Source organism: Coregonus clupeaformis, chromosome 31 (genome assembly GCF_020615455.1).
Source record: "Coregonus clupeaformis isolate EN_2021a chromosome 31, ASM2061545v1, whole genome shotgun sequence".
In the NCBI taxonomy this organism is placed as follows: Eukaryota; Metazoa; Chordata; class Actinopteri; order Salmoniformes; family Salmonidae; genus Coregonus; species Coregonus clupeaformis.
Genome location: NC_059222.1, coordinates 41,845,172 through 41,869,462, shown reverse-complemented (window position 1 = coordinate 41,869,462; position 24,291 = coordinate 41,845,172). Strand labels below are relative to the sequence as shown.

Genomic DNA, 24,291 nt, shown 5'->3' with positions numbered 1-24,291 from the left:
AATTACTGATACGATAACTGATATAACTAAAAAATGTACACCAGACACAGAATGGTATTTGACCAAATAAAAATGATGTATTTATTATTTCCCCTCACTGTATTTGACCAGATAGAATACATGATTTAGGCACTTACAGCTGTACACCTATAAACTAAGAAGAAGTTAGACTTGCTTTGTGAAGGGGATGGAACATTAGGAGACTCCCATTTGTTTTCCAAGTGTGGTTGTCAACCAATTTGGGAAACCAGAACCAAAACTCACGTGCACTGGCCAGCTAAGAGAGACTAGCAGATGGGGACAGCGTCACTAACAGCCTGTGCTCTACAACCAGCCCATCATCGCCCCAAATCAGGGCACAAATCTTGGCACACGGAAACAAATATTGCGCGTCTTGCGTGAGCGCTGGCCAGCTGTTCGATTTGATAGTAAGAGAGTCTGTCACAGAGGAATAGGCAGGGCACAGACACCATGTCCCCGAATTAGTCTCTCTCTCCTCCGCCTGAACTCACGTGTTCCAGCTCCTTAACCCACTCCATGTGACCTGTTGCCACAAGAAAAGAGCAACCAGTGAAGAACAAAACACCATTGTAAATACTACCCATATTTATGTTTATTTATTTTCCCTTTTGTACTTTAACTATTTGCACATTGTTACAACACTGTATATATACATAATATGACATTTGAAATGTCTTTATTATTTTGGAACTTTTGTGAGTGTAATGTTTACTGTTCATTTTTATTGTTTATTTCACTTTTGTTTACTATCTACTTCACTTGCTTTGGCAATGTTAACATACGTTTCCCATGCCAACAAAGCCCTTTAATTGAATTGATAGATAAAGAAAGAGAGAGAGAGACACAATTAAAATAAAACACAAAAGAAAGCAGGGATGATGGGACCAATTCAGAATCGAGGGAGATGGGTGGAGATTTCTGGACGCACCATTAGTTATAACACAAAAGCAGTATTTTTGTCTTATGACTTGAATTTATGGGCATATAACCCATCTTTAATCTAATCTAATATTATAAAACATGGACCGGCAGAAGACTAACAGTTATGCAAGACGACCATTATGGGAGAACAGGCTTTTAGTTGCCAACAGTGGAACACTGTTCAAAAGAGACATTAGTCTTCAATATCTCAGTGGCTTTCAGAAGGTGAAGGGGGAAAACAATGCCACATTGTGGGTTACCAGACACTAGAAATCATGTGTGTTGATGGCACAGCACATACGCTACCACTGTACCTGTCATGCCAAGGGGCAAAGCACAATAGATCCACTACTGTGGAATGCAGGGGGTCTGGTAATGGTATGGGCTCTTGGATGGTGGTTGAATGCAGGGGGTCTGGTAACAGTATGGGCTCTTGGATGGTGGTTGAATGCAGGGGGTCTGGTAACGGTATGGGCTCTTGGATGGTGGTGGAATGCAGGGGGTCTGGTAACGGTATGGGCTCTTGGATGGTGGTGGAATGCAGGGGGTCTGGTAACGGTATGGGCTCTTGGATGGTGGTGGAATGCAGGGGGTCTGGTAATGGTATGGGCTCTTGGATGGTGGTGGAATGCAGGGGGTCTGGTAATGGTATGGGCTCTTGGATGGTGGTTGAATGCAGGGGGTCTGGTAACGGTATGGGCTCTTGGATGGTGGTGGAATGCAGGGGGTCTGGTAACGGTATGGGCTCTTGGATGGTGGTGGAATGCAGGGGGTCTGGTGATGGTATGGGCTCTTGGATGGTGGTGGAATGCAGGGGGTCTGGTAATGGTATGGGCTCTTGGATGGTGGTTGAATGCAGGGGGTCTGGTAATGGTATGGGCTCTTGGATGGTGGTGGAATGCAGGGGTCTGGTAACGGTATGGGCTCTTGGATGGTGGTTGAATGCAGGGGGTCTGGTAATGGTATGGACTCTTGGATGGTGGTGGAATGCAGGGGGTCTGGTAATGGTATGGGCTCTTGGATGGTGGTCCTCTGTAGCTCAGCTGGTAGAGCACGGCACTTGTAACGCCAGGGTAGTGGGTTCGATCCCCGGGTCATGTATGCACACATGACTGTAAGTCGCTTTGGATAAAAGCGTCTGCTAAGTGGCATATTATTATTATTATTATTAATGGTATGGGCTCTTGGATGGTGGTTGAATGCTTGGGGTCTGGTAATGGTATGGGCTCTTGGATGGTGGTTGAATGCTGGGGGTCTGGTAATGGTATGGGCTCTTGGATGGTGGTGGTAAGAGGAAGGTCCTACAACAGCACATATAGATAGGAAGGACAGGAAAGGTTTTATAGCCTAGGGCTGATTGTCTCTACAGACAAGCGGAGGACATCAATGCATGGATGTTTGTATAGTTGACAGAACAGAACACACTACTGGGGCGGCAGGTAGCTTAGTGGTTAAGAGCGTTGTGCCAGTAACCGAAAGGTCGCTGGTTCTAATCCCCGAGGCGGTGAAAAATCTGTCGATGTGCCCTTGAGCTCCTGTAAGTCGCTCTGGATAAGAGCATCTGCTGAATGACTAAAAATGTAAAATTTTGACAGAAGAGTGGGATTCAGACTCAACACCAAGGTGGAACAGAGAACACAGCTGCCCTAACACTAAGTTAACACAACTGCCTTAACACTAAGTTAACACAACTGCCCTAACACTAAGTTAACACAAATGCCCTGACACTAAGTTAACACAACTGCCCTAACACTAAGTTAACACAACTGCCCTGACACTAAGTTAACACAACTGCCCTGAAACTAAGTTAACACAACTGCCCTAACACTAAGTTAACACAACTGCCCTAAAACTAAGTTACACATATTCAAACCTGGGTCTAATATGCAAAATGAGTATGAGAAATAATATATACAGGTATGAATGTCTGGAGTTGGTAATGTATTTGTTTTCTCGTTAAGCAACATTTAAATAAGATAAATTGTTTGCTTAAAAAGGACCTTTGAAAGTTTCAAAAGCAGGACTCACACTTAAAGCACAAAAGAGAACTGTGCATTTCATTATTGAAATGTGATTAATACCCTGCCTTCCCATTTTGCCGCATCATAACATTTACAGTAGTACTTCCATAATAGCAGAGAGGCTAAAGAGCATCGGCCATCTTGCCAGTCACACTCAGAGAGCAGCAGAAAGTAACAGACGTCTATACAGTATCAGCCACCACAAGAACAAGCAACAACCAAGGCTTCCGTCAAACTAGACTAGAGTTTCAGAAGTGTTTTTTTTTTTTTTTTTTTTAGATCTCATGTAAATGAGTTGTATGTGTTTTGAAACGGCAACAAACTACTACTGTATACGTCAGACTCTATTCATCCCACAGCTGTGAAACCAAAGACTTGCATGACTGTCACAATCTAACAATCTAGTAGACTGGGTTCGGGAGGGAGAGGTGGAGAGGGGGGTGAGAGAGTACGGTAACAGCAGCGAGTTAATATGATACTGCAGCCCAAGCAGGTAACGATATAGAAAAATGTGGAGGGGCCACTGTTAGTTAGTCAGTAGACTGGTTCGGTAAGGGGGGGAAACAGCTTCATTATGTAACCTATGCAAGTTAATTGAGTCTATATACTCCTGCAGTGTTCAGCAGGTATAGTAGATGTGATGATGGGAGTAATGTGGAGGGATTGACACTGAACAAAAGGGCTATACATTATGTTTGCCTCTGGGGGTGTTCTTGAGCCAAAAAGGGGTCCTCCTAAATATTGTCCAGAAATTACCCCATTGGACAGAAAGGGGCACATGCTGAGAAAATAAAGTGGTTGGACTTGCCTTGTTCAATACAGCACATCTCTTTAGCTGTCAACAGTTATTTTTGTTTTCCGGATTTTTAGAGGCACATTTAAGGCTTGTGTTAGGAGTAACTGTTTCATTAAAGCATTACCTGTCAAGAAAGACACATAAAACACACACACACACACACACACACACACACACACACACACACTAAAATAAGAAAAGTATTTTGTTAATGTTAAGTTTTCAAAGGGAAAACAGCAGTTAATACATCAGGAAACTGCAGTATACTGTATCTCATCAGTATACATAAATATAAGCTATATAATAATAAATAATAATAATAATAATAATAATAATAATAATAATATCAGTATAACTATTATTCTATTCCAGTTCAACATAGAGTGGGGAAAGTACTGTGACTGGCTCAGAAGAGAAGAATATTCAGGAAGTGACTAGCTAGGAAGTGTAGATGCACCTCTCCCACACTGACCACATATACCTTACTTTAAAACACATGTAACACACATAGAAGGCGCCCACATACACACAGACGCACGCACGCCCCTCACACACACACATACATACCGAACACGCACACGCACACGCACACACACACACACACACACACACACACACACACACACACACACACACACACACACACACACACACACACACACACACACACACACACACACACACACACACACACACACACACACACACACACACAGCCCACAGCCCACAGCGTGTAGTGGACCTATACATGAGAGCAAAGTGCAGTACCTTCCTTTGAGGAACCCACTGCACTTCTGACTGAGACCTCCAGCCATTACAGACCTGTGTGCTGCTCAACCATTACAAACCATTGGACAGTCGAGAATCTGAATCTCTGTCTTTCAAAGGCGAATGAAACCCATTCATTCTATAGTATATATTTTCTGTACATGCAGTCAATTAGTAAACCAATGCAACACTTGAGCTTGAGTATAATACAAAACATTGAGATTATACATAGATATATTCATATCACAACTGTTTTCAGTTTTCTTACATTGGGTTAAAAAATATTTCAGGGATTGACCAATAGAGCCACACAGTGGAGGTGTCATAATACCCATAAAACCTAGCGGTCAAACAGGGAAATGGTTCCATTCGTTTTTCCACCATTCATTTTTCCCATAGGGGATTTTAGAAACACTTAAAATAAGGGCTGTGTGTACCCTGGCGTGACGTTTTGATAACCATGTAAATCTCTCTAGGACAAGGTGACCTATCAATATATCCGGATCTATTTACTCTCAGATTCGAAAATGCTTATTAGCATCAAAGTAGACATCATGCAAAATACAAATCCCTGCCAGCTCCTGCACATCATCTCTAGCTGACACCTTTGCTAACAGGTATTGTGTCAATTTAAAACTTGCACGAGACAGTTCACAGAATTGCCCATTTAAAGAAATGTAGCCAATTTATTCATTACTAAATTTAGCAAACATTAGATAGTTAATCCAGAGCACAGGCGGCTGGTGGCAACTTAATTGGGGAGGACGGGCTCATAGTAATGGCTGGAATGGAATAGTATCCAACACATCAATCACATGGTTTCCATGTGTTTGATGCCATTCCATTACAGCCATTATTATGAGACCGTCCTCCCCTCAGCAGCCTCCTGTGATCCAGAGATTCTTACCTTTGCCTCAATTAAGCAGTCTCGTCCAGATCATCATGGCATTTGTAGTTCTTTATGATAGCCACATTAGCAGCTAATTAGCGTTTCATTTTTGGGGGGTAAATAGAGGCAAATATATTTATAAAAGTCACCTTGTCCTAGAGAGATTTATATGGTTATCAAAACGTCACGCCATGGTAAGCCTACACGAAACACAGTCCTTATTTTAAGTGTTTCTAAAATCCCCTATGGGGAAAAATGAATGGTGAAAAAACGATTGGAACTATTTCCCTGTTTGACTGCTAGGTTTTATGGGTATTATGACTCATACCGTGGTACTCTACAGGACAGGGCATAATCCACACGTTGCTTAATTCATTAACATCTAACAATGGAATCTGTTTTAGTAGTAACAAGGGTGGGACAAATTTAGAGGTCGAGGGGAATCACATTTCATACAGATATATTTAAATTAATCCAGATTATATATGGGCCGGTGCTCCAATCCTCAAAATTCCAGTAATTTCCCCATTTTCCCCATATCTAATATGTGAGGACCTTAAATCCTTTAGGATAACTTCTCACTCAGTTCCTCTGAGTTCCTCTAATGTCCATCTGCACTGTGCCAGAGGGCGGGGGTCGGGGGTCGGGGGTCGGGGACTAGGGAGGGGGTGGACTCCCGCAGGTAATAGGGTTTGTGATGGGTGCTTTTATTTTTTGTAGGTCCTCGTGGCAATTGGTCAGAGTGTTGGGTTAGATTAGGGCGCTCGTCAGTCCCCGAGGATGACCTTGACAAAGCTAGCCACGTCAGTGTCTTTGGAGTCATGGGAGATGAAGAAGGGATGTTGCTGGGATGGAGAGAAGAGAAGAAGACAAGAAGACAATTTAAATGATTTAATCAAATATAACATTAAAATAATATCCTCAACAACAGTTTGATATATAATCAATAGCGTAGATTGAATAAAAAATATAAATTAAGTGGGGAGATGATCACAAAACATGATGTATCACTGGACTAAGTCTGCCATCTAGTGGTGAACTGATGGTAAATGCAAGAAGACACTTATTATTGAGCATTTCTTAAGAGTAAAAAAATAAAATAAATGTGTGTCTACATAATGGGAGATCTAAGTTCAAAACACACTCACCATGAGTTCTGGGTAGTTTGGCCGCTCTTTGGAATTTTTCTTTAAGCTGAGAATGAAATGGCCAATGAGATAAAAGATTAGATAAGTAATATGTGGTAACGAGTCTCCCACTCCCTATTCAAGGCAGACTGAATGATTGCATCAGCTGCAAGCGGACATGGAACTGTTAACGGGGTTGAAAAGAAGAGTTGAGAAGAAATGAGAGCGAGAGAGAGAGAGAGAAGAAAGTGTTCAGCCTGTGATCTATCCTCCCTTCTGCCATGTGAGAGTAAAGTAGCTCAGGGGTTAAAGCAAAGAAAAAAACATGACTGAAACTTAAGTTGATCTCAGATTGATTGTCTGGGGCCAAGTTAACCTCCCCTTTCATGTAAGAAAGTCATGACCATCATGCTTTTAGGGAAAGAGGCTAATTTTGTACATGTATTAAACTGCAAGATTGCCCAATTCCAGTCCCCTTGCTTAGAGGGTCCGGGGTCCTCCCCGAGATAATTTGTATGTAGAAGGACTGAAAAGCTCAGTTCTGGTGACTTTTTAAAAGGACATTCTACCTCAAAATGTATTAACATAAAAATGACACCATCTAAAATACAACTTCCACCTCCAGAAATGGGCCCAATAACATACTGCTAAAAATGATGGTAAAATTATTTTAACATATTGGAACATGCATATAAAATGTACAAAATATAGCCTATGTATGGCCTATATTATCAGATGTGCTATTAGCAATAAGCATTATCACCTTTAGCCTAACGTGCAGCATAGTTGGGGTTTATCCATCTGCATTTACCCCATTGGACACATCCTAATAACAACTGCTTTATAAATATGAATATATAATTAATTATTATTCACTCAAATTTTAATTTTGGGGATTCTATTACAAAGTATGTAATTTCCCTTTTAAGACGCCATTGCCCCTTTAAGAACTCTGTTGTGCAGCTGTGACTAAACCATGCTTGAAACTCTGGTTGTAAAACTCTGGTTGTAAAAAACCTGGAGGGACCCGTCCCGACCCTGACATTAAGGCCTGTTCGTTCATCAAGGGTACGGGTAGGGCTTGGGTATCACCAAATTGATCACTAACATTTTGAAGCTGAGCCATTTGCTTGTACAGTCATATCTGACTAAGATCATAACATGGTGTCAGAAGTTCTTCAATCTCGTCAAATATAAGATCAGAACGTTATCCGAGTCGACAGGAGAGATTATTTCACCCAAAAAAAATAACTTTCCTTGAGTTGTTGGAGTTTAGAGTGACGAAAATGATCTAACAGCTAACTGCTCTCTCAAGTCTCGTCATTGAGCAGCCCAAGATGGAGCCATTGCTATGGATACTCACACACTCTGACTAGCAGCGCGAGCAGTGCAGGGAGCGAGTTGCTATGGATACTCACACACTCTGACTAGCAGCGCGAGCAGTGCAGGGAGCGAGTTGCTATGGATACTCACACACTCTGACTAGCAGCGAGCAGTGCAGGGAGCGAGTTGCTATGGATACTCACACACTCTGACTAGCAGCGCGAGCAGTGCAGGGAGCGAGTTGCTATGGATACTCACACACTCTGACTAGCAGCGCGAGCAGTGCAGGGAGCGAGTTGCTATGGATACTCACACACTCTGACTAGCAGCGCGAGCAGTGCAGGGAGCGAGTTGCTATGGATACTCACACACTCTGACTAGCAGCGCGAGCAGTGCAGGGAGCGAGGGACAGACAGAGACCAGCAGCTAATGGATCCTAACGAAGGAAGTTATTTGTGATTTCCTTTCATTTGGCAGAAGTAATAAGGCCTGGGTAGGGCTCGGGCCTGAACTTTGTGGGCATGGCTGGGGTAGGGCCTGAACTTTGTGGGCATGGCTGGGGTAGGGCCTGAACTTTGTGGGCATGGCTGGGGTAGGGCCTGAACTTTGTGGGCATGGCTGGGGTAGGGCCTGAACTTTGTGGGCATGGCTGGGGTAGGGCCTGAACTTTGTGGGCATGGCTGGGGTAGGGCCTGAACTTTGTGAGCATGGCTGGGGTAGGGCCTGAACTTTGTGAGCATGGCTGGGGTAGGGCCTGAACTTTGTAGGCATGGCTGGGGTAGGGCCTGAACTTTGTGGGCATGGCTGGGGTAGGGCCTGAACTTTGTGGGCATGGCTGGGGTAGGGCCTGAACTTTGTGGGCATGGCTGGGGTAGGGCCTGAACTTTGGGTAGGGCTTAAAATTCATGCCTGTGCAGGGCTCTAGTATGTATGTGTATGCCTGACATTGTGGGGTGAGGTACGAGTATCCCCACTGCCCCCTTTTACATGTTTATAGACCCCTCTTTCACAGAAGGACAGTCTCCAATCAAGCCAGAGGAGAGGTTTGCACAGGTGTTCCAATTTCCTAATGGTCAGATAAACAGTTGAGTCACCGGAGTATAAAACAATGCTGTTGATCCACTGCTGGAAAGCCCTGCTTTAACATCTGACCTGGCTGAATGAACCACAGCTCTACTGGTAAATGATGACAGAGCCCAGCTAAACGTGGGATAAACATCCTGGTATGAGATGAATGATGAATACCTGCACGCATGAGCAATGCCGGGACTTAAAGATGGTACTTAAAATGTGGATACGCAATGAGCAGTATGTGACCAAATTACCAAAGAGACGTTAGCACTGGCCAAAGATAGCGCACCACATACTGTAGGTAATGGGTTCCATTTTGGACAGACGTAAGACCGTAAAACTAGGGCCTACATTGTACAACACAACAGACCTAGATAACCGATGAGCAAGGTTAAAAATGTTGGGGAAAATGACATTTATCTCTCTGTACCGTAGGCCTACATGCTAAACAAATTCATAACAATTCAGGGTTACGGGAAGGGAAAAACACAACATGAGTAGATATGAAGTATTGGGTGTGAAGACCTAACAGTGGACATAACAGGCTGGTGAGAGAGAATATTAAGACAGAGGGTAGCTTGTGGAACCCAGGCATAGCATTCTGTCCTGGTCATAAAGGGCTTGTGGTTATTACAACAACGGGGGAAAAATTGTCAAGAGAAATTGTCTTGTGAGTCTCACTCCAGCAAGCTCTCTAGATAGATGATTTCTAGGTAGCCTGGAGGGACTAGATGATGTACAGGTAGCCTGGAGGGACTAACTAGATGATGTATAGGTAGCCTGGAGGGACTGACTAGATGATGTACAGGTAGCCTGGAGGGACTAACTAGATGATGTACAGGTAGCCTGGAGGGACTAACTAGATGATGTACAGGTAGCCTGGAGGGACTAACTAGATGATGTACAGGTAGCCTGGAGGGACTAGATGATGTACAGGTAGCCTGGAGGGACTAACTAGATGATGTATAGGTAGCCTGGAGGGACTGACTAGATGATGTACAGGTAGCCTGGAGGGACTAACTAGATGATGTACAGGTAGCCTGGAGGGACTAGATGATGTACAGGTAGCCTGGAGGGACTAACTAGATGATGTACAGGTAGCCTGGAGGGACTAACTAGATGATGTACAGGTAGCCTGGAGGGACTAACTAGATGATGTACAGGTAGCCTGGTGGGACTAACTAGATGATGTACAGGTAGCCTGGAGGGACTAACTAGATGATGTACAGGTAGCCTGGAGGGACTAACTAGATGATGTACAGGTAGCCTGGAGGGACTAACTAGATGATGTACAGGTAGCCTGGAGGGACTAACTAGATGATGTACAGGTAGCCTGGAGGGACTAACTAGATGATGTACAGGTAGCCTGGAGGGACTAACTAGATGATGTACAGGTAGCCTGGAGGGACTAACTAGATGATGTACAGGTAGCCTGGAGGGACTAACTAGATGATGTACAGGTAGCCTGGAGGGACTAACTAGATGATGTACAGGTAGCCTGGAGGGACTAACTAGATGATGTATAGGTAGCCTGGAGGGACTAACTAGATGATGTATAGGTAGCCTGGAGGGACTAACTAGATGATGTACAGGTAGCCTGGAGGGACTAACTAGATGATGTATAGGTAGCCTGGAGGGACTAACTAGATGATGTACAGGTAGCCTGGAGGGACTAACTAGATGATGTACAGGTAGCCTGGAGGGACTAACTAGATGATGTATAGGTAGCCTGGAGGGACTAACTAGATGATGTACAGGTAGCCTGGAGGGACTAACTAGATGATGTACAGGTAGCCTGGAGGGACTAACTAGATGATGTACAGGTAGCCTGGAGGGACTAACTAGATGATGTACAGGTAGCCTGGAGGGACTAACTAGATGATGTACAGGTAGCCTGGAGGGACTAACTAGATGATGTACAGGTAGCCTGGAGGGACTAACTAGATGGTGTATAGGTAGCCTGGAGGGACTAACTAGATGATGTACAGGTAGCCTGGAGGGACTAACTAGATGATGTATAGGTAGCCTGGAGGGACTAACTAGATGATGTATAGGTAGCCTGGAGGGACTAACTAGATGATGTACAGGTAGCCTGGAGGGACTAACTAGATGATGTATAGGTAGCCTGGAGGGACTAACTAGATGATGTACAGGTAGCCTGGAGGGACTAACTAGATGATGTACAGGTAGCCTGGAGGGACTAACTAGATGATGTACAGGTAGCCTGGAGGGACTAACTAGATGATGTACAGGTAGCCTGGAGGGACTAACTAGATGATGTACAGGTAGCCTGGAGGGACTAACTAGATGATGTACAGGTAGCCTGGAGGGACTAACTAGATGATGTATAGGTAGCCTGGAGGGACTAACTAGATGATGTACAGGTAGCCTGGAGGGACTAACTAGATGATGCATAGGTAGCCTGGAGGGACAAACTAGATGATGTATAGGTAGCCTGGAGGGACTAACTAGATGATGTACAGGTAGCATGGTCCTAGATCTGTTTCTGATGTCTTTCCAACTCCAACTGTCTCTGTCATAACAAGCATAACAATGACCATAGAGTTGGAAAGACAGCTCAAACAGATATGGGACCAGGCTAGCATTATGGGAGAGGAGAACATACCACAGGGAGGTGAAGTCAACGAACTCAGGGGAGAACTGGTCAGCAGGGAGCTGGGGCGACGGATCCTCAACCACCTGCTTCAGCTGCTGGAAGGGCGTGCACCAGGAGTCATAGGGGAACCGCAGGATGGCCAGCTCAATCTGAAAAGGATGGGGGCACAGGATATGACAGGGCACAGGACATGACAGGGCACCGATAGAGGTCAGGCTATGTGAACGCAGCATTGTATTACTGTACATAAAAATGCACAAAACTAAATATGTACATAAAAGCCAGAAATTGAGTGGTGTATGACCCTAGACAGTGTTACATTTCTGAAAACTACCATAGGCAGTTGGAGGATCATCATCAAATGTTATTTTGAAACCCAACTGTTCTTGGGTGTGACGCAGTTTAGGATGTGCAAATGAGAGCTAGGAAAATTTAACAGCTCTCCTAATAAAATGTCTAGACACCAGTTAGTCTAGAGCAGAGACGTAGTGTGTCATCATCTCTCACTGAGAGAAGGCAGGGCTTTTCTTGAACATGAAGAACATGTTCTACAGTTGAAGTCGGAAGTTTACATACACCTTAGCCAAATACATTTAAACTCAGTTTTTCACAATTCCTGACATGTAATCTAGTAAAAATTCCCTGTTTTAGGTCAGTTAGGATCACCACTTTATTTTAAGAACAGTAGAGAGAATTATTTATTTCAGCTTTTATTTCTTTCATCACATTCCCAGTGGGTCAGAAGTTTACATACACTCAATTAGTATTTGGTAGCATTGCCTTTAAATTGTTTAACTTGGGTCAAACGTTTCGGGTAGCCTTCCACAAGCTTCCCACAATAAGTTGGGTGAATTTTGGCCCATTCCTCCTGACAGAGATGGTGTAACTGAGTCAGGTTTGTAGGCCTCCTTGCTCGCACATGCTTTTTCAGTTCTGCCCACAAATGTTCTATAGGATTGAGGTCAGGGCTTTGTGATGGCCACTCCAATACCTTGACTTTGTTGTCCTTAAGCCATTTTGCCACAACTTTGGAAGTATGCTTGGGGTCATTGTCTATTAGGAAGACCCATTTGCGACCAAGCTTTAACTTCCTGACTGATGTCTTGAGATGTTGCTTCAATATATCCACATAATATTCCTTCCTCATGATGCCATCTATTTTGTGAAGTGCACCAGTCCCTCCTGCAGCAAAAAACCCCGACAGCATGATGCTGCCACCCCCGTGCTTCATGGTTGGGATGGTGTTCTTCGGCTTGCAAGCGACCCCCTTTTTCCTCCAAACATAACAAGGGTCATTATGGCCAAACAGTTCTATTTTTGTTTCATCAGACCAGAGGACATTTCTCCAAAAAGTATGATCTTTGTCCCCATGTGCAGTTGCAAACCGTAGTCTGGCTTTTTTATGGTGGTTTTGGAGCAGTGGCTTCTTCCTTGCTGAGCGGCCTTTCAAGTTATGTCGATATAGGACTCGTTTTACTGTGGATATAGATACTTTTGTATCTGTTTCCTCCAGCATCTTCACAAGGTCCTTTGCTGTTGTTCTGGGATTGATTTGCACTTTTCGCACCAAAGTACGTTCATCTCTAGGAGACAGAACGCGTCTCCTTCCTGAGCGGTATGATGGCTGCGTGGTCCCATGGTGTTTATACTTGCGTACTATTGTTTGTACAAGCGTTTGGAAATTGCGCCAAAGGATTTAGTTGAACCAGACTTGTGGAGGTCTACAATTGTTTTTCTGAGGTCTTGGCTGATTTCTATTGATTTTCCCATGATGTCAAACAAAGAGGCGCTGAGTTTGAAGGTAGGCCTTGAAATACATCCACAGGTACACCTCCAATTGACTCAAATTATGTAAATTAGCCTATCAGAAGCTTCTAAAGCCATTAAATAATTTTCTGGAATTTTCCAAGCTGTTTTTAAAGGCACAGTCAACTTAGTGTATGTAAACTTCTGACCCACTGGAATTGTGATACAGTGAATTATAAGTGAAATAATCTGTCTGTAAACAATTGTTGGAAAAATTACTTGTGTCATGTACAAAGTAGATGTCCTAACTGACTTGCCAAAACCATAGTTCGCTAACAAGAAATATGTGGAGTGGTTGAAAGTTTTAATGACTCCAACCTAAGTGTATGTAAACTTCCGACTTCATCTGTATATGCACAACAATGCATTTCAATTCAATATAACTTTATCAGCCCACTTAGGGCTATTACTAGCAATGTACACAACGTATTGGTTATATAGTGAAGACATCATTCAGGAAAAATAAAATAAAATAATTGATCTGTGGTTACTGTATCTGACCTTACGGTATCAGAGGTTGCTAGTTTAATTGATACATAATATAATAGGCCTACTAGTGTGATAATCATAACAATTTTGATATAATAAATTAATCTGCATAAATAATAATACTTTAAAAAATTTTTTTTATATAAAATAGACTCACCATAGTGATTCCTAGACTCCAAATGTCAGACTTGACGTTGTAGCCTTTCTGATTAATCTCTGGGTTTATCCTCTCCGGCTAGGGGACAGAATGACACACACACAAACACACACAGAGAAGGAGACACGGGTGACATCACTTTAGCATCGCTAACTGACATTAGTTGTCCTAGACGACCCAACCTCACCCCGTCATCTGTACCTCTTGAACACACACAGCCCTAGTCTGTTCTCTGAGTGCTACCATAGCCCTAGAAACGGCCTCAGCCAATCCAAGGCTCTGTGGACACACTGTTTGGGCACACTGGGGTTATTAAAGGGTAGCTAGCATAAACATAACATATGGATTTGCATTAGGATACGCATCAAAAGTCCCAATGCAAAGAGCATCTCACTTTTTTTATTTTTCAAGTTCTTACATAAAACCGATCAGAAGTCATGTCGGAAAATGTTTTTTAAGCCAGCCTAATCCCTATAATGTAAACAGAAATAACTTCAAATGTATAACTTCAAATGAAACCTAATTGTTTGCACTGATGACTACTGGTTTCAATTTCATTACAAGCAAATACTTTATGAATTTATTGTTACAAATCAACTTGCAAGGTTGCTAGCCAACTAGCCTGCTAACGTTAGCCCTGCTAGCCTGCAAACGTTATGTTAGCAGTGCATGAGTCAGCCAGTTGCTATCAACACCCAACTTACTGCTACATTAAAGTAAACCAACGTTTTGGAAATACATAACACCATCTAACCAGCTATCAAAGAATGTTAGCTATATGCAGTTATCTTAGCCAGCCAGCCATTAGATATTTAGCCAACTAGCTATTAGCCTAGCCAGCCTAGCCAACCACCACGGTTACGGTCAGCAAGCTAGAGCCCAACTACTGGAGACCAGCTAGAACACAACTAACACTTACAAAACATTACCACAGATTAAAAGCAAAGAGAGAGAGCTAACTAAAATGTAATGAGATTGTAGAGCAGATTAACAGATTGATCCCATGATAAAACCTTTAAGGGGGGGAGGCGGGTGCTTCGCCGGGCCAAGGGAGAGTCAGGGAAATCCAAAATAGATAAGATTCCAGATGTACGTCAGCTAGCGCGCTAGCACTGAGCCAAGGTGGAAAAAGTTACCAAACTCCCGTAGCCTACTTCACAGAGAACATGCAGAGAAGTTGACAAAACTAAAAGGAGAACAGACGAGGTTCTACACAATTAGAGCAGGTATGATTTTCTGTTTCGTTTTGAGCCCACAGCAAGAAGGTACCAGAGTTAACAGGTTCCCACTAGATATTAACACAGCCACAAAGTCTGTGAAGAGCATGATGCATTGACGCACACGCCCCATCTGCTCCTTGTTTACATCACACTTCCTCGTGATTGGTGGACCCTACTTTACACAGGAAGCGGCACAGGTCCTAATCCAGGCACTTGTCATCACCCGTCTGGATTACTGCAACTCGCTGTTGGCTGGGCTCCCTGCCTGTGCCAGTAAACCCCTTCAACTTATCCAGAACGCTGCAGCCCGTCTGGTGTTCGACCTTCGCAAGTTCTCTCATGTCACCCCGCTCCTCCGCACACTACAAGACCATGGTGCTTGCCTACGGAGCTGTGAGGGGAACGGCACCTCCTTACCTTCTGGCTCTGATCAGACCCTACACCCAAACGAGGGCACTACACCTCTGGCCTGCTAGCTTCCCTACTTCCACGGAAGCACAGTTTCCGCTCAGCCCAGTCAAAGCTATTCGTGCTCTGGCACCCCAATAGTGGAACAAGCTCCCCCACGACACCAGGACAGCGGAGTCACTGACCACCTTACGGAGACACTTGAAATCCTACCTCTTTCAGGAATACCTGGAATAGTTTAAAGTAATCATTCTTCCACCACCCCCCATAAAAAAAAAGAAGAAAAAAGGTGGTTGTCCCACTGGCTATCATAAGTTGAATGCACCAATTTGTAAGTCGCTCTGGATAAGAGCGTCTGCTAAATGATGTAAATGTAAATGTGGATTGTTGCTCACCACTGCCAACACTTAGAAGATATTCGGAAATAAGTTCATAAATATGTAACAACCCAAAAACATAACTATATTTGTACTTATAGGAAACCAGATCGTGACTACAACTAAGTTACTAAGTCTTTGACCACACGGTGTTGTTACATTGGTGAGAAAAAACGAATGCTTTCGACCCTTTAGGGGCATGGCTATTGACATAACATAGAGACCTGTAGCACTTAAACATAGGGAGCAAGCGGCCAACTCAGCTCAGCTCAGTCAAACTTGTATGTGAATTAATTAACATTAACAAATCCAATCACATTATATATTTGTCACATGCGCCGAATACAACGGGTACGGACTTGACCGTGAAATGCTTGCTTACGATCCCTTCCCAATGGTGCAGAGTAAAAAAATTACAATACAAATAAAAAATAGTAACATGAGGAATAAAATAAACAAGAGTAGAGCCATATACAGGGAGTAGCAGTAACATATCAATGTGCAGGGGTATGAGATACTTTGTGTATCATATCGCTCTTCTGAACAGTTATTCACTGAGCCAGCTTAAACCTAACTCCATTACTGTTTGATTTTACTGAGTAGATTTCACTGATATATATCTATTTTTATCCATTGTAAAACCCAGAAACCTCTCCTACTACCCACAACCACCCACACAACCACTCACCGCCATGTAGGGCTTGCAGCCTGCGTCCACGGTCTTGGCCAGAGAGTCCACCAGGTAACCACTGATCCCAAAGTCACACATCTTCACCTGGCCCTGGGTGTTGATCAATATGTTGGATGGCTTCACATCTTAGGTAGGAGAGAAGGAGAGAGAGAGACAGAGACAGAGACAGAGACAGAGACAGAGACAGAGACAGAGAGAGAGAGAGAGAGAGAGAGAGAGAGAGAGAGAGAGAGAGAGAGAGAGAGAGAGAGAGAGAGAGAGAGGGAAAAGACAGATGAGATGGAGAGAGATGAGGAAACAAAACAGAGAAATAGGAGAGAGAGCGGCGTGAGATGGAAGTGAAAGAGAAACAGGGTCATCACCGATTTTGGAGTCAGATAGTCCAATACAGACTTACAAGGTATATTATAGTATATTATGTATAATCTTTTAAAGTGGTTTCCTTAGCCTCAGCAACATAACTATGAAGCAGTGTATCTGTCTCGACCAACACAGCCCTCGAAACACATCTGTAAAAATTGAATGTAAAATGTTGTTTCAAGTAACGTCTTTGTTGTTGTAATATCGCAAACGGACGAGGCAGGTTCACCGCTAAAGCTTCCAGATTGAAAGGATGGACCACTAGTGCAAACTGTTTCAAAATGTGTACCCTATAGAGACATACATACTATACCTAATATAAAATGTTATATTTAACTCTGCGGTTGTTCTTACCTCGGTGGATTACTGACAGATTGCTGTGCAGATGTTCCAGAGCTTTCACTGTCTGTAATGAGAGAGGTTAAAGGTTAGAACATAAGACCAGAACACAGACACATCAGCAGCTGGAGAAGGATATCAATATGGGGAATGCATGTCCAACTTCCCAGACATACCCATATGGTCGCATCTATTATTTATTAATTCTTAGTATATTAAAACATCTAGCATTAATTCAGTAATTTAGTTAACAACATGTATACCCATGTACAGTCATCGCCTCTTGGTCTAGAGACCGGCAAGACGTTAATATACTGAACAAAAATATAAAAACGCAACATGTAAAGTGCTGGTCCCATGTTTCATGAGCTGAAATAAAAGATCCCAGAACTTTTCCATACGCACAAAAAGCTTATTTCTCTCAAATGTTGTGCACAAATTGTTAGTGAGCATTTCACCTTTGCCAAAATAATCCATCCACCTGACAGGTGTGGCATATCAAGAAGCTGATTAAACAGCATGATCATTACACAGGTGCACCTTGTGCTGGGGACAATAAAAGGCCACAAAAATGTGCAGTTGTCACACAACAAGGTATATTACAGTATATTATGTATCTCTTTAATGGAATCCTTTCCAACATAATCCAGGTAGAATCAGGAATTCCCCAGGGCAGCTGTTTACTAACGACATGCCACTGGCTTTGAGTAAAGCTAGTGTGTCTATGTATGCGGATGACTCAACACTACACACGTCAGCTACTACAGTACTACAGCGACTGAAATGACTGCAACACTTAAAGAGCTGCAGTTAGTTTCAGAATGGGTGGCAAGGAATAAGTTAGTCCTAAATATTTCAAAAACTAAAAGCATTGTATTTGGGACAAATCATTCACTAAACCCTAAACCTCAACTAAATCTTGTAATGAATAATGTCGAAATTGAGCAAGTTGAGGTGACTAAACTGCTCGGAGTAACCCTGGATTGTAAACTGTCATGGTCAAAACATATTGATACAACAGCAGCTAAGATGGGGAGAAGTCTGTCCATAATAAAGCGCTGCTCTGCCTTCTTAACAACACTATCAACAAGGCAGGTCCTACAGGCCCTAGTTTTGTCGCCCCTGGACTACTGTTCAGTCGTGTGGTCAGGTGACACAAAAAGGGACATAGGAAAATTACAATTGGCTCAGAACAGGGCAGCACAGCTGGTCCTTAAATGTACACAGGGAGCTAACAATCATATGCATGTCAATCTCTCATGGCTCAAAATGGAAGAGAGATTTACTTCATCACTACTTGTCTTTGTAAGAAGGATTAACAAGCTGAATGTACCGAGGTGTCTTGTCTAAACTACAAGCACACAGATCGGACACCCATGCATAACCCACAAGATATGCCACCAGAGGTCTCTTCACAATCCCCAAGTCCAGAACAGACTATGGGAGGCGCACAGTACTACATAGAGCCATGACTACATGGAACTCTATTCCAAATCAGGTAACTGATGCAAGCAGTACAATCAGATCTAAAATGTTTTTTACAGTTCAAAATACACCTTATGGAACAGAGGGGACTGTAAAGAGACACACACGTACAGACACACTCATACAAGCACACGCACTCTACACACACGTACACATTGTAATATTGTTGTATGGGGGTATTATAAATGTTGTATTGTAGATATGTAGTGGAGTAATAATGTTATATGATATAATGTTGTATGTTTTGTTTTATATGTAATGTAAGTGTCTTAATGTGTTTGGACCCCAGGAAGAGTAGCTGCTGCCTTGGCATCCGTAATAAATCTGAATAAACATGCGCAAAAAAAGAAACGTCCCTTTTTCAGGACCCTGTCTTTCAAAAATAATTTGTACAAATCCAAATAACTTCACAGATCTTCATTGTAAAGGGTTTAAACACTGTTTCCCATGCTTGTTCAATTAACCATAAACAATTAATGAACATGCACATGTGGAACGGTCGTTAAGACACTAACAGCTTACAGACGGTAGGCAATTAAGGTCACAGTTATGAAAACTTAGGACACTAAAGAGGCCTTTCTACTGACTCTGAAAAACACCAAAAGAAAGATGCCTAGGGTCCCTGCTCATTTGCGTGAACGTGCCTTAGGCATGCTGCAAGGAGGCATGAGGACTGCAGATGTGGCCAGGGCAATAAATTGCAATGTCCGTACTGTGAGACGCCTAAGACAGCGCTACAGGGAGACAGGATGGACAGCTGATCGTCCTCGCAGTGGCAGACCACGTGTAACAACACCTGCACAGGATCGGTACATCCGAACATCACACCTGCGGGACAGGTACAGGATGGCAACAACAACAGCCCGAGTTACACCAGGAACGCACAATCCCTCCATCAGTGCTCAGACTGTCCGCAATAGGCTGAGAGAGGCTGGACTGAGGGCTTGTAGGCCTGTTGTAAGGCAGGTCCTCACCAGACATCACCGGCAACAACGTCGCCTATGGGCACAAACCCACCGTCGCTGGACCACACAGGACTGGCAAAAAGTGCTCTTCACTGACGAGTCGCGGTTTTGTCTCACCAAGGGTGATGGTAGGATTCGCGTTTATCGTCGAAGGAATGAGCATTACACAGAGGCCTGTACTCTGGAGCGGGATCGATTTGGAGGTGGAGGGTCCGTCATGGTCTGGGGCGGTGTATCACAGCATCATCGGACTGAGATTGTTATCATTGCAGGCAATCTCAACGCTGTGCTTTACAGGGAAGACATCCTCCTCCCTCATGTGGTACCCTTCCTGCAGGCTCATCCTGACATGACCCTCCAGCATGACAATGCCACCAGCCATACTGCTCGTTCTGTGCGTGATTTCCTGCAAGACAGGCATGTCAGTGTTCTGCCATGGCCAGCGAAGAGCCCGGATCTCAATCCCATTGAGCACGTCTGGGACCTGTTGGATTGGAGGGTGAGGGCTAAGGCCATTCCCCCCAGAAATGTCAGGGAACTTGCAGGTGCCTTGGTGGAAGAGTGGGGTAACATCTCACAGCAAGAACTGGCAAATCTGGTGCAGTCCATGAGGAGGAGATGCACTGCAGTACTTAATGCAGCTGGTAGCCACACCAGATACAGACTGTTACTTTTGATTTTGACCCCCCCCTTGTTCAGGGACACATTATTCAATTTCTGTTAGTCACATGTCTGTGGAACTTGTTCAGTTCCTGTCTCAGTTGTTGAATCTTGTTATGTTCATACAAATATTTACACTTGTTAAGTTTGCTGAAAATAAACGCAGTTGACAGTGAGAGGACGTTTCTTTTTTTGCTGAGTTTACAAACAATGCCACAGATGTCTCAAACTTTGAGGGAGCATGCAATTGGCATGCTGACTGCAGGAATGTCCACCAGAGCTGTTGCCAGATAATTTAATGTTCATTTCCCTAACATAAGCCGCCTCCAATGTAGTTTTAGAGAATTTGAGAGTACATCCAACCGGCCTCATAACCGCAGACCACGTGTAACCACGCCAGCCCAGGACCTCCACATCCAGCAAACCGGATGGACATCATGAAAATGATCGGAGAGGTTGAGGGTAGAGGAAGTTCAGGAGTAAAAACAAACGAAATAAAACTATTGTTTTAATTGACTGTGTCCATAAAATGTATATAGTACGTATAAGCTGGAAGTAGTGATCTAAGCGTTGTTGTTCACGAGTTTACTCCAATTAGGGGAGGGGTGGTGGGGTTGGAAAGTAATAAAGGAAAATATATTTCTAAAAAGGATGTGTGTGTATAATGATGTAACACACTACGCCGTCATGGATAAAAATCCTGCAGCGCACGCAAGGTCCCCCAGCTCAAGCCAGCGCATGTCCAGGCCCGTCTGAAGTTTGCCAATGACCATCTGGATGATCCAGAGGAGGAATGGGAGAAGGTCATGTGGTCTGATGAGACAAAAATAGAGCTTTTTGGTCTAAACTCCACTTGCCGTGTTTGGAGGAAGAAGAAGGATGAGTACAACCCCAAGAACACCATCCCAACCGTGAAGCATGGAGGTGGAAACATCATTCTTTGGGGATGCTTTTCTGCAAAGGGGACAGGACGACTGCACCGTATTGAGGGGAGGATGGATGGGGCCATGTATCGCGAGATCTTGGCCAACAACCTCCTTCCCTCAGTAAGAGCATTGAAGATGGGGTCGTGGCTGGGTCTTCCAGCATGACAATGACCCGAAACACACAGCCAGGGCAACTAAGGAGTGACTCCGTAGAAGCATCTCAAGGTCCTGGAGTGGCCTAGCCAGTCTCCAGACCTGAACCCAATAGAAAATCTTTGGAGGGAGCTGAAAGTCCGTATTGCCCAGCGACAGCCCCGAAACCTGAAGGATCTGGAGAAGGTCTGTATGGAGGAGTGGGCCAAAATCCCTGCTGCAGTGTGTGCAAACCTGGTCAAGACCTACAGGAAACGTATGATCTCTGTAACTGCAAACAAAGGTTTCTGTACCAAATATTAAGTTCTGCTTTTCTGATGTATCAAATACTTATGTCATGCAATAAAATGCTAATTAATTACTTTAAAATCATACAATGTGATTTTCTGGATTTTTGTTTTAGATTCCGTCTCTCACAGTTGAAGTGTACCTATGATAAAAATGACAGACCTCTACATGCTTTGTAAGTAGGAAACCTGCAAAATCGGCAGTGTATCAAATACTTGTTCTCCCCACTGTATGTGTATATATGTGTATATATAGATATACACACACACATATGCGGGAAATAATATATGGGGGATTGGAAGTGATGCAGACAATTACATTGATGGAAGTTACAATCTATCTGCAATATTAAAGCTGATCTACCGCCTAAAAACAAATATAAAAAAAATATGAACAAATATATATATTACATTTTTTTAATAATAAAACGGAAAGAAAACCATACGTTTTAGAGAATTTGACATTACATCCAACCGGCCTCACAACCGCAGACCATCTGTAACCACGCCATCTAGGACCTCCACATCCAGCTCGTTCACCTGCAGGATCATCTGAGACCAGCCACCAGGACAGCTGATGAAACTGTGGGTTTGCACAACCGAAGAATTTCTGCACAAGCTGTCAGAAACCGTCTCAGGGAAGCTCATCTGCGTGCTCGTCGTCCTCACCAGGGTCTTGACCTGACCACAGTTCGTCGTCGTAACCGACTTCAGTGGGCAAATGCTCACCTTCGATGGCCACTGGCACGCTGGAGAAGTGTGCTCTTCACGGATGAATCCCGGTTTCAACTGTACCGGGCAGATGTGTGGGGGAGCTGTTTGCTGATGTCAACATTGTGAACAGAGTGCTCCATAGTATGTTCTAGTTCCCGCCAATATCCAGTAACTTCGCACAGCCATTGAAGAGGAGTGGGACAACATTCCACAGGCCACAATCAACAGCCTTATCAACTCTATGCAAAGGAGATGTGTCACGCTGCATGAGGCAAATGGTGGTCACGGACTAGTTTTCTGATTCATGCCCCAACCTTTTTTCTAAGGTATCTTTGACCAACATACGCATATCTGTATTCCCAGTCATGTGAAATACATAGATGAAGGCCTACTTATTTCAATTGACTGATTTCCTTATATGAACTATAACTCCGTAAAATCTTTGAAATTGTTGCGTTTATATTTTTGTACAGTGCCTTCAGAAAGTATTCATACCCCTTGACCTATTCCACATTTTGTTGTGCTACAGCCTGAATTCAAAATGGATTAAATATATTATTTTTCTTTACACACAATACCCCATAATGACAAAGTGAAAACATGTTTTTAGACATTTGGGAAAATGAATTGAAATTCAATACAGAAATATCTCATTTACGTACGTTTTCATACCACCGGAGTCAATATTTTGTAGAAGCACCTTTGGCGGCGAACACAGCTGTGAGCCTTTCTGGGTAAGTCTCTAGGAGCTTTGCACACCCGGATTGTACAATATTAGCCTATTCTTCTTTTTTTTTTATTCTTCAAGCTCTGTCAAGATGATTGTTGATCATTGCTAGACAGCCATTTTCAAGTCTTGCCATAGATTTTCAAGCCGAGTTGAGTCAAAACTGTAACTAGTCCACTCAGGAACATTCAATGTCATCTTGGTAAGCAACTCCAGTGTAGATTTGGCCTTGTGTTTTAGGTTATTGTCCTGCTGAAAGCTGAATTAGTCTCCCAGTGTCTGTTGGAAACCAGACCGAATCACTTTCCTCGAGGATTTAGCCTGTGCTTATAGCTGTATTCCATTTATTTTCCTCAACAACAAAAAAACTCCGTAGTCATTGCAGATGACAAGCATACCCATAACATGATGCAGCCACCGCCATGCTGGAAAACATGAAGAGTTGTACTCAGTGATGTGTTGTGTTAGATTTGCCCCAAACATAATGCTTCGTATTCAGGACAAAAAGTTAATTTCTTTGCCACATTCTTTGCAGAATTACTTGCATATCACAACAATTAAACTCTGTAAATATTTTAAAATGACCATTGGCCTCATGTTGAAATCCCTGAGCAGTTTCCTTACTCTCCGGCAACTGAGTTAGGAAGAAAGCATGTATCTTTGTAGTGACTGGGTGTATTGATACACCATCCAAAGCCTAATTAATAACTTCACTACGCTCAAAGGGATATTCAGTGTCTGCTTTTTGAATTTTTACTCATCTACCAAATCGGTGCCCTTCTTTGCGAGGCATTGGAAAAACTCCCTGGTCTTTGTGGTTGAATGTAAGTTTGAAATTCACTGCTCGACAGAGGGACCTTACATATACAGTGCCTTGCAAAAGTATTCATCCCCCTTGGCGTTTTTCCTATTTTGTTGCATTTCAACCTGTAATTTAAATGGATTTTTATTTGGATTTCATGTAATGGACATA

At 43.3% G+C, this 24,291-nt stretch overlaps 1 protein-coding gene across 1 annotated transcript in view; it reads right to left on the bottom strand.

Moving 5' to 3' along the window:
- Window positions 1–5,730: 5,730 nt before the first annotated feature.
- Window positions 5,731–24,291, bottom strand: part of LOC121547737 (dual specificity mitogen-activated protein kinase kinase 6) — a 52,277-nt gene continuing 33,716 nt past the window's right edge. Inside the window, exons 7-12 of the mRNA XM_041859152.1 lie at window positions 17,417–17,468; window positions 16,700–16,827; window positions 14,007–14,084; window positions 11,564–11,703; window positions 6,565–6,610; window positions 5,731–6,261 (exon numbers count right to left, since the gene is read on the bottom strand). Coding sequence (XP_041715086.1) covers window positions 6,184–6,261; window positions 6,565–6,610; window positions 11,564–11,703; window positions 14,007–14,084; window positions 16,700–16,827; window positions 17,417–17,468 — 522 coding nt within the window. The 3' untranslated portion in view covers window positions 5,731–6,183. The remainder of the gene's footprint in view (window positions 6,262–6,564; window positions 6,611–11,563; window positions 11,704–14,006; window positions 14,085–16,699; window positions 16,828–17,416; window positions 17,469–24,291) is intronic.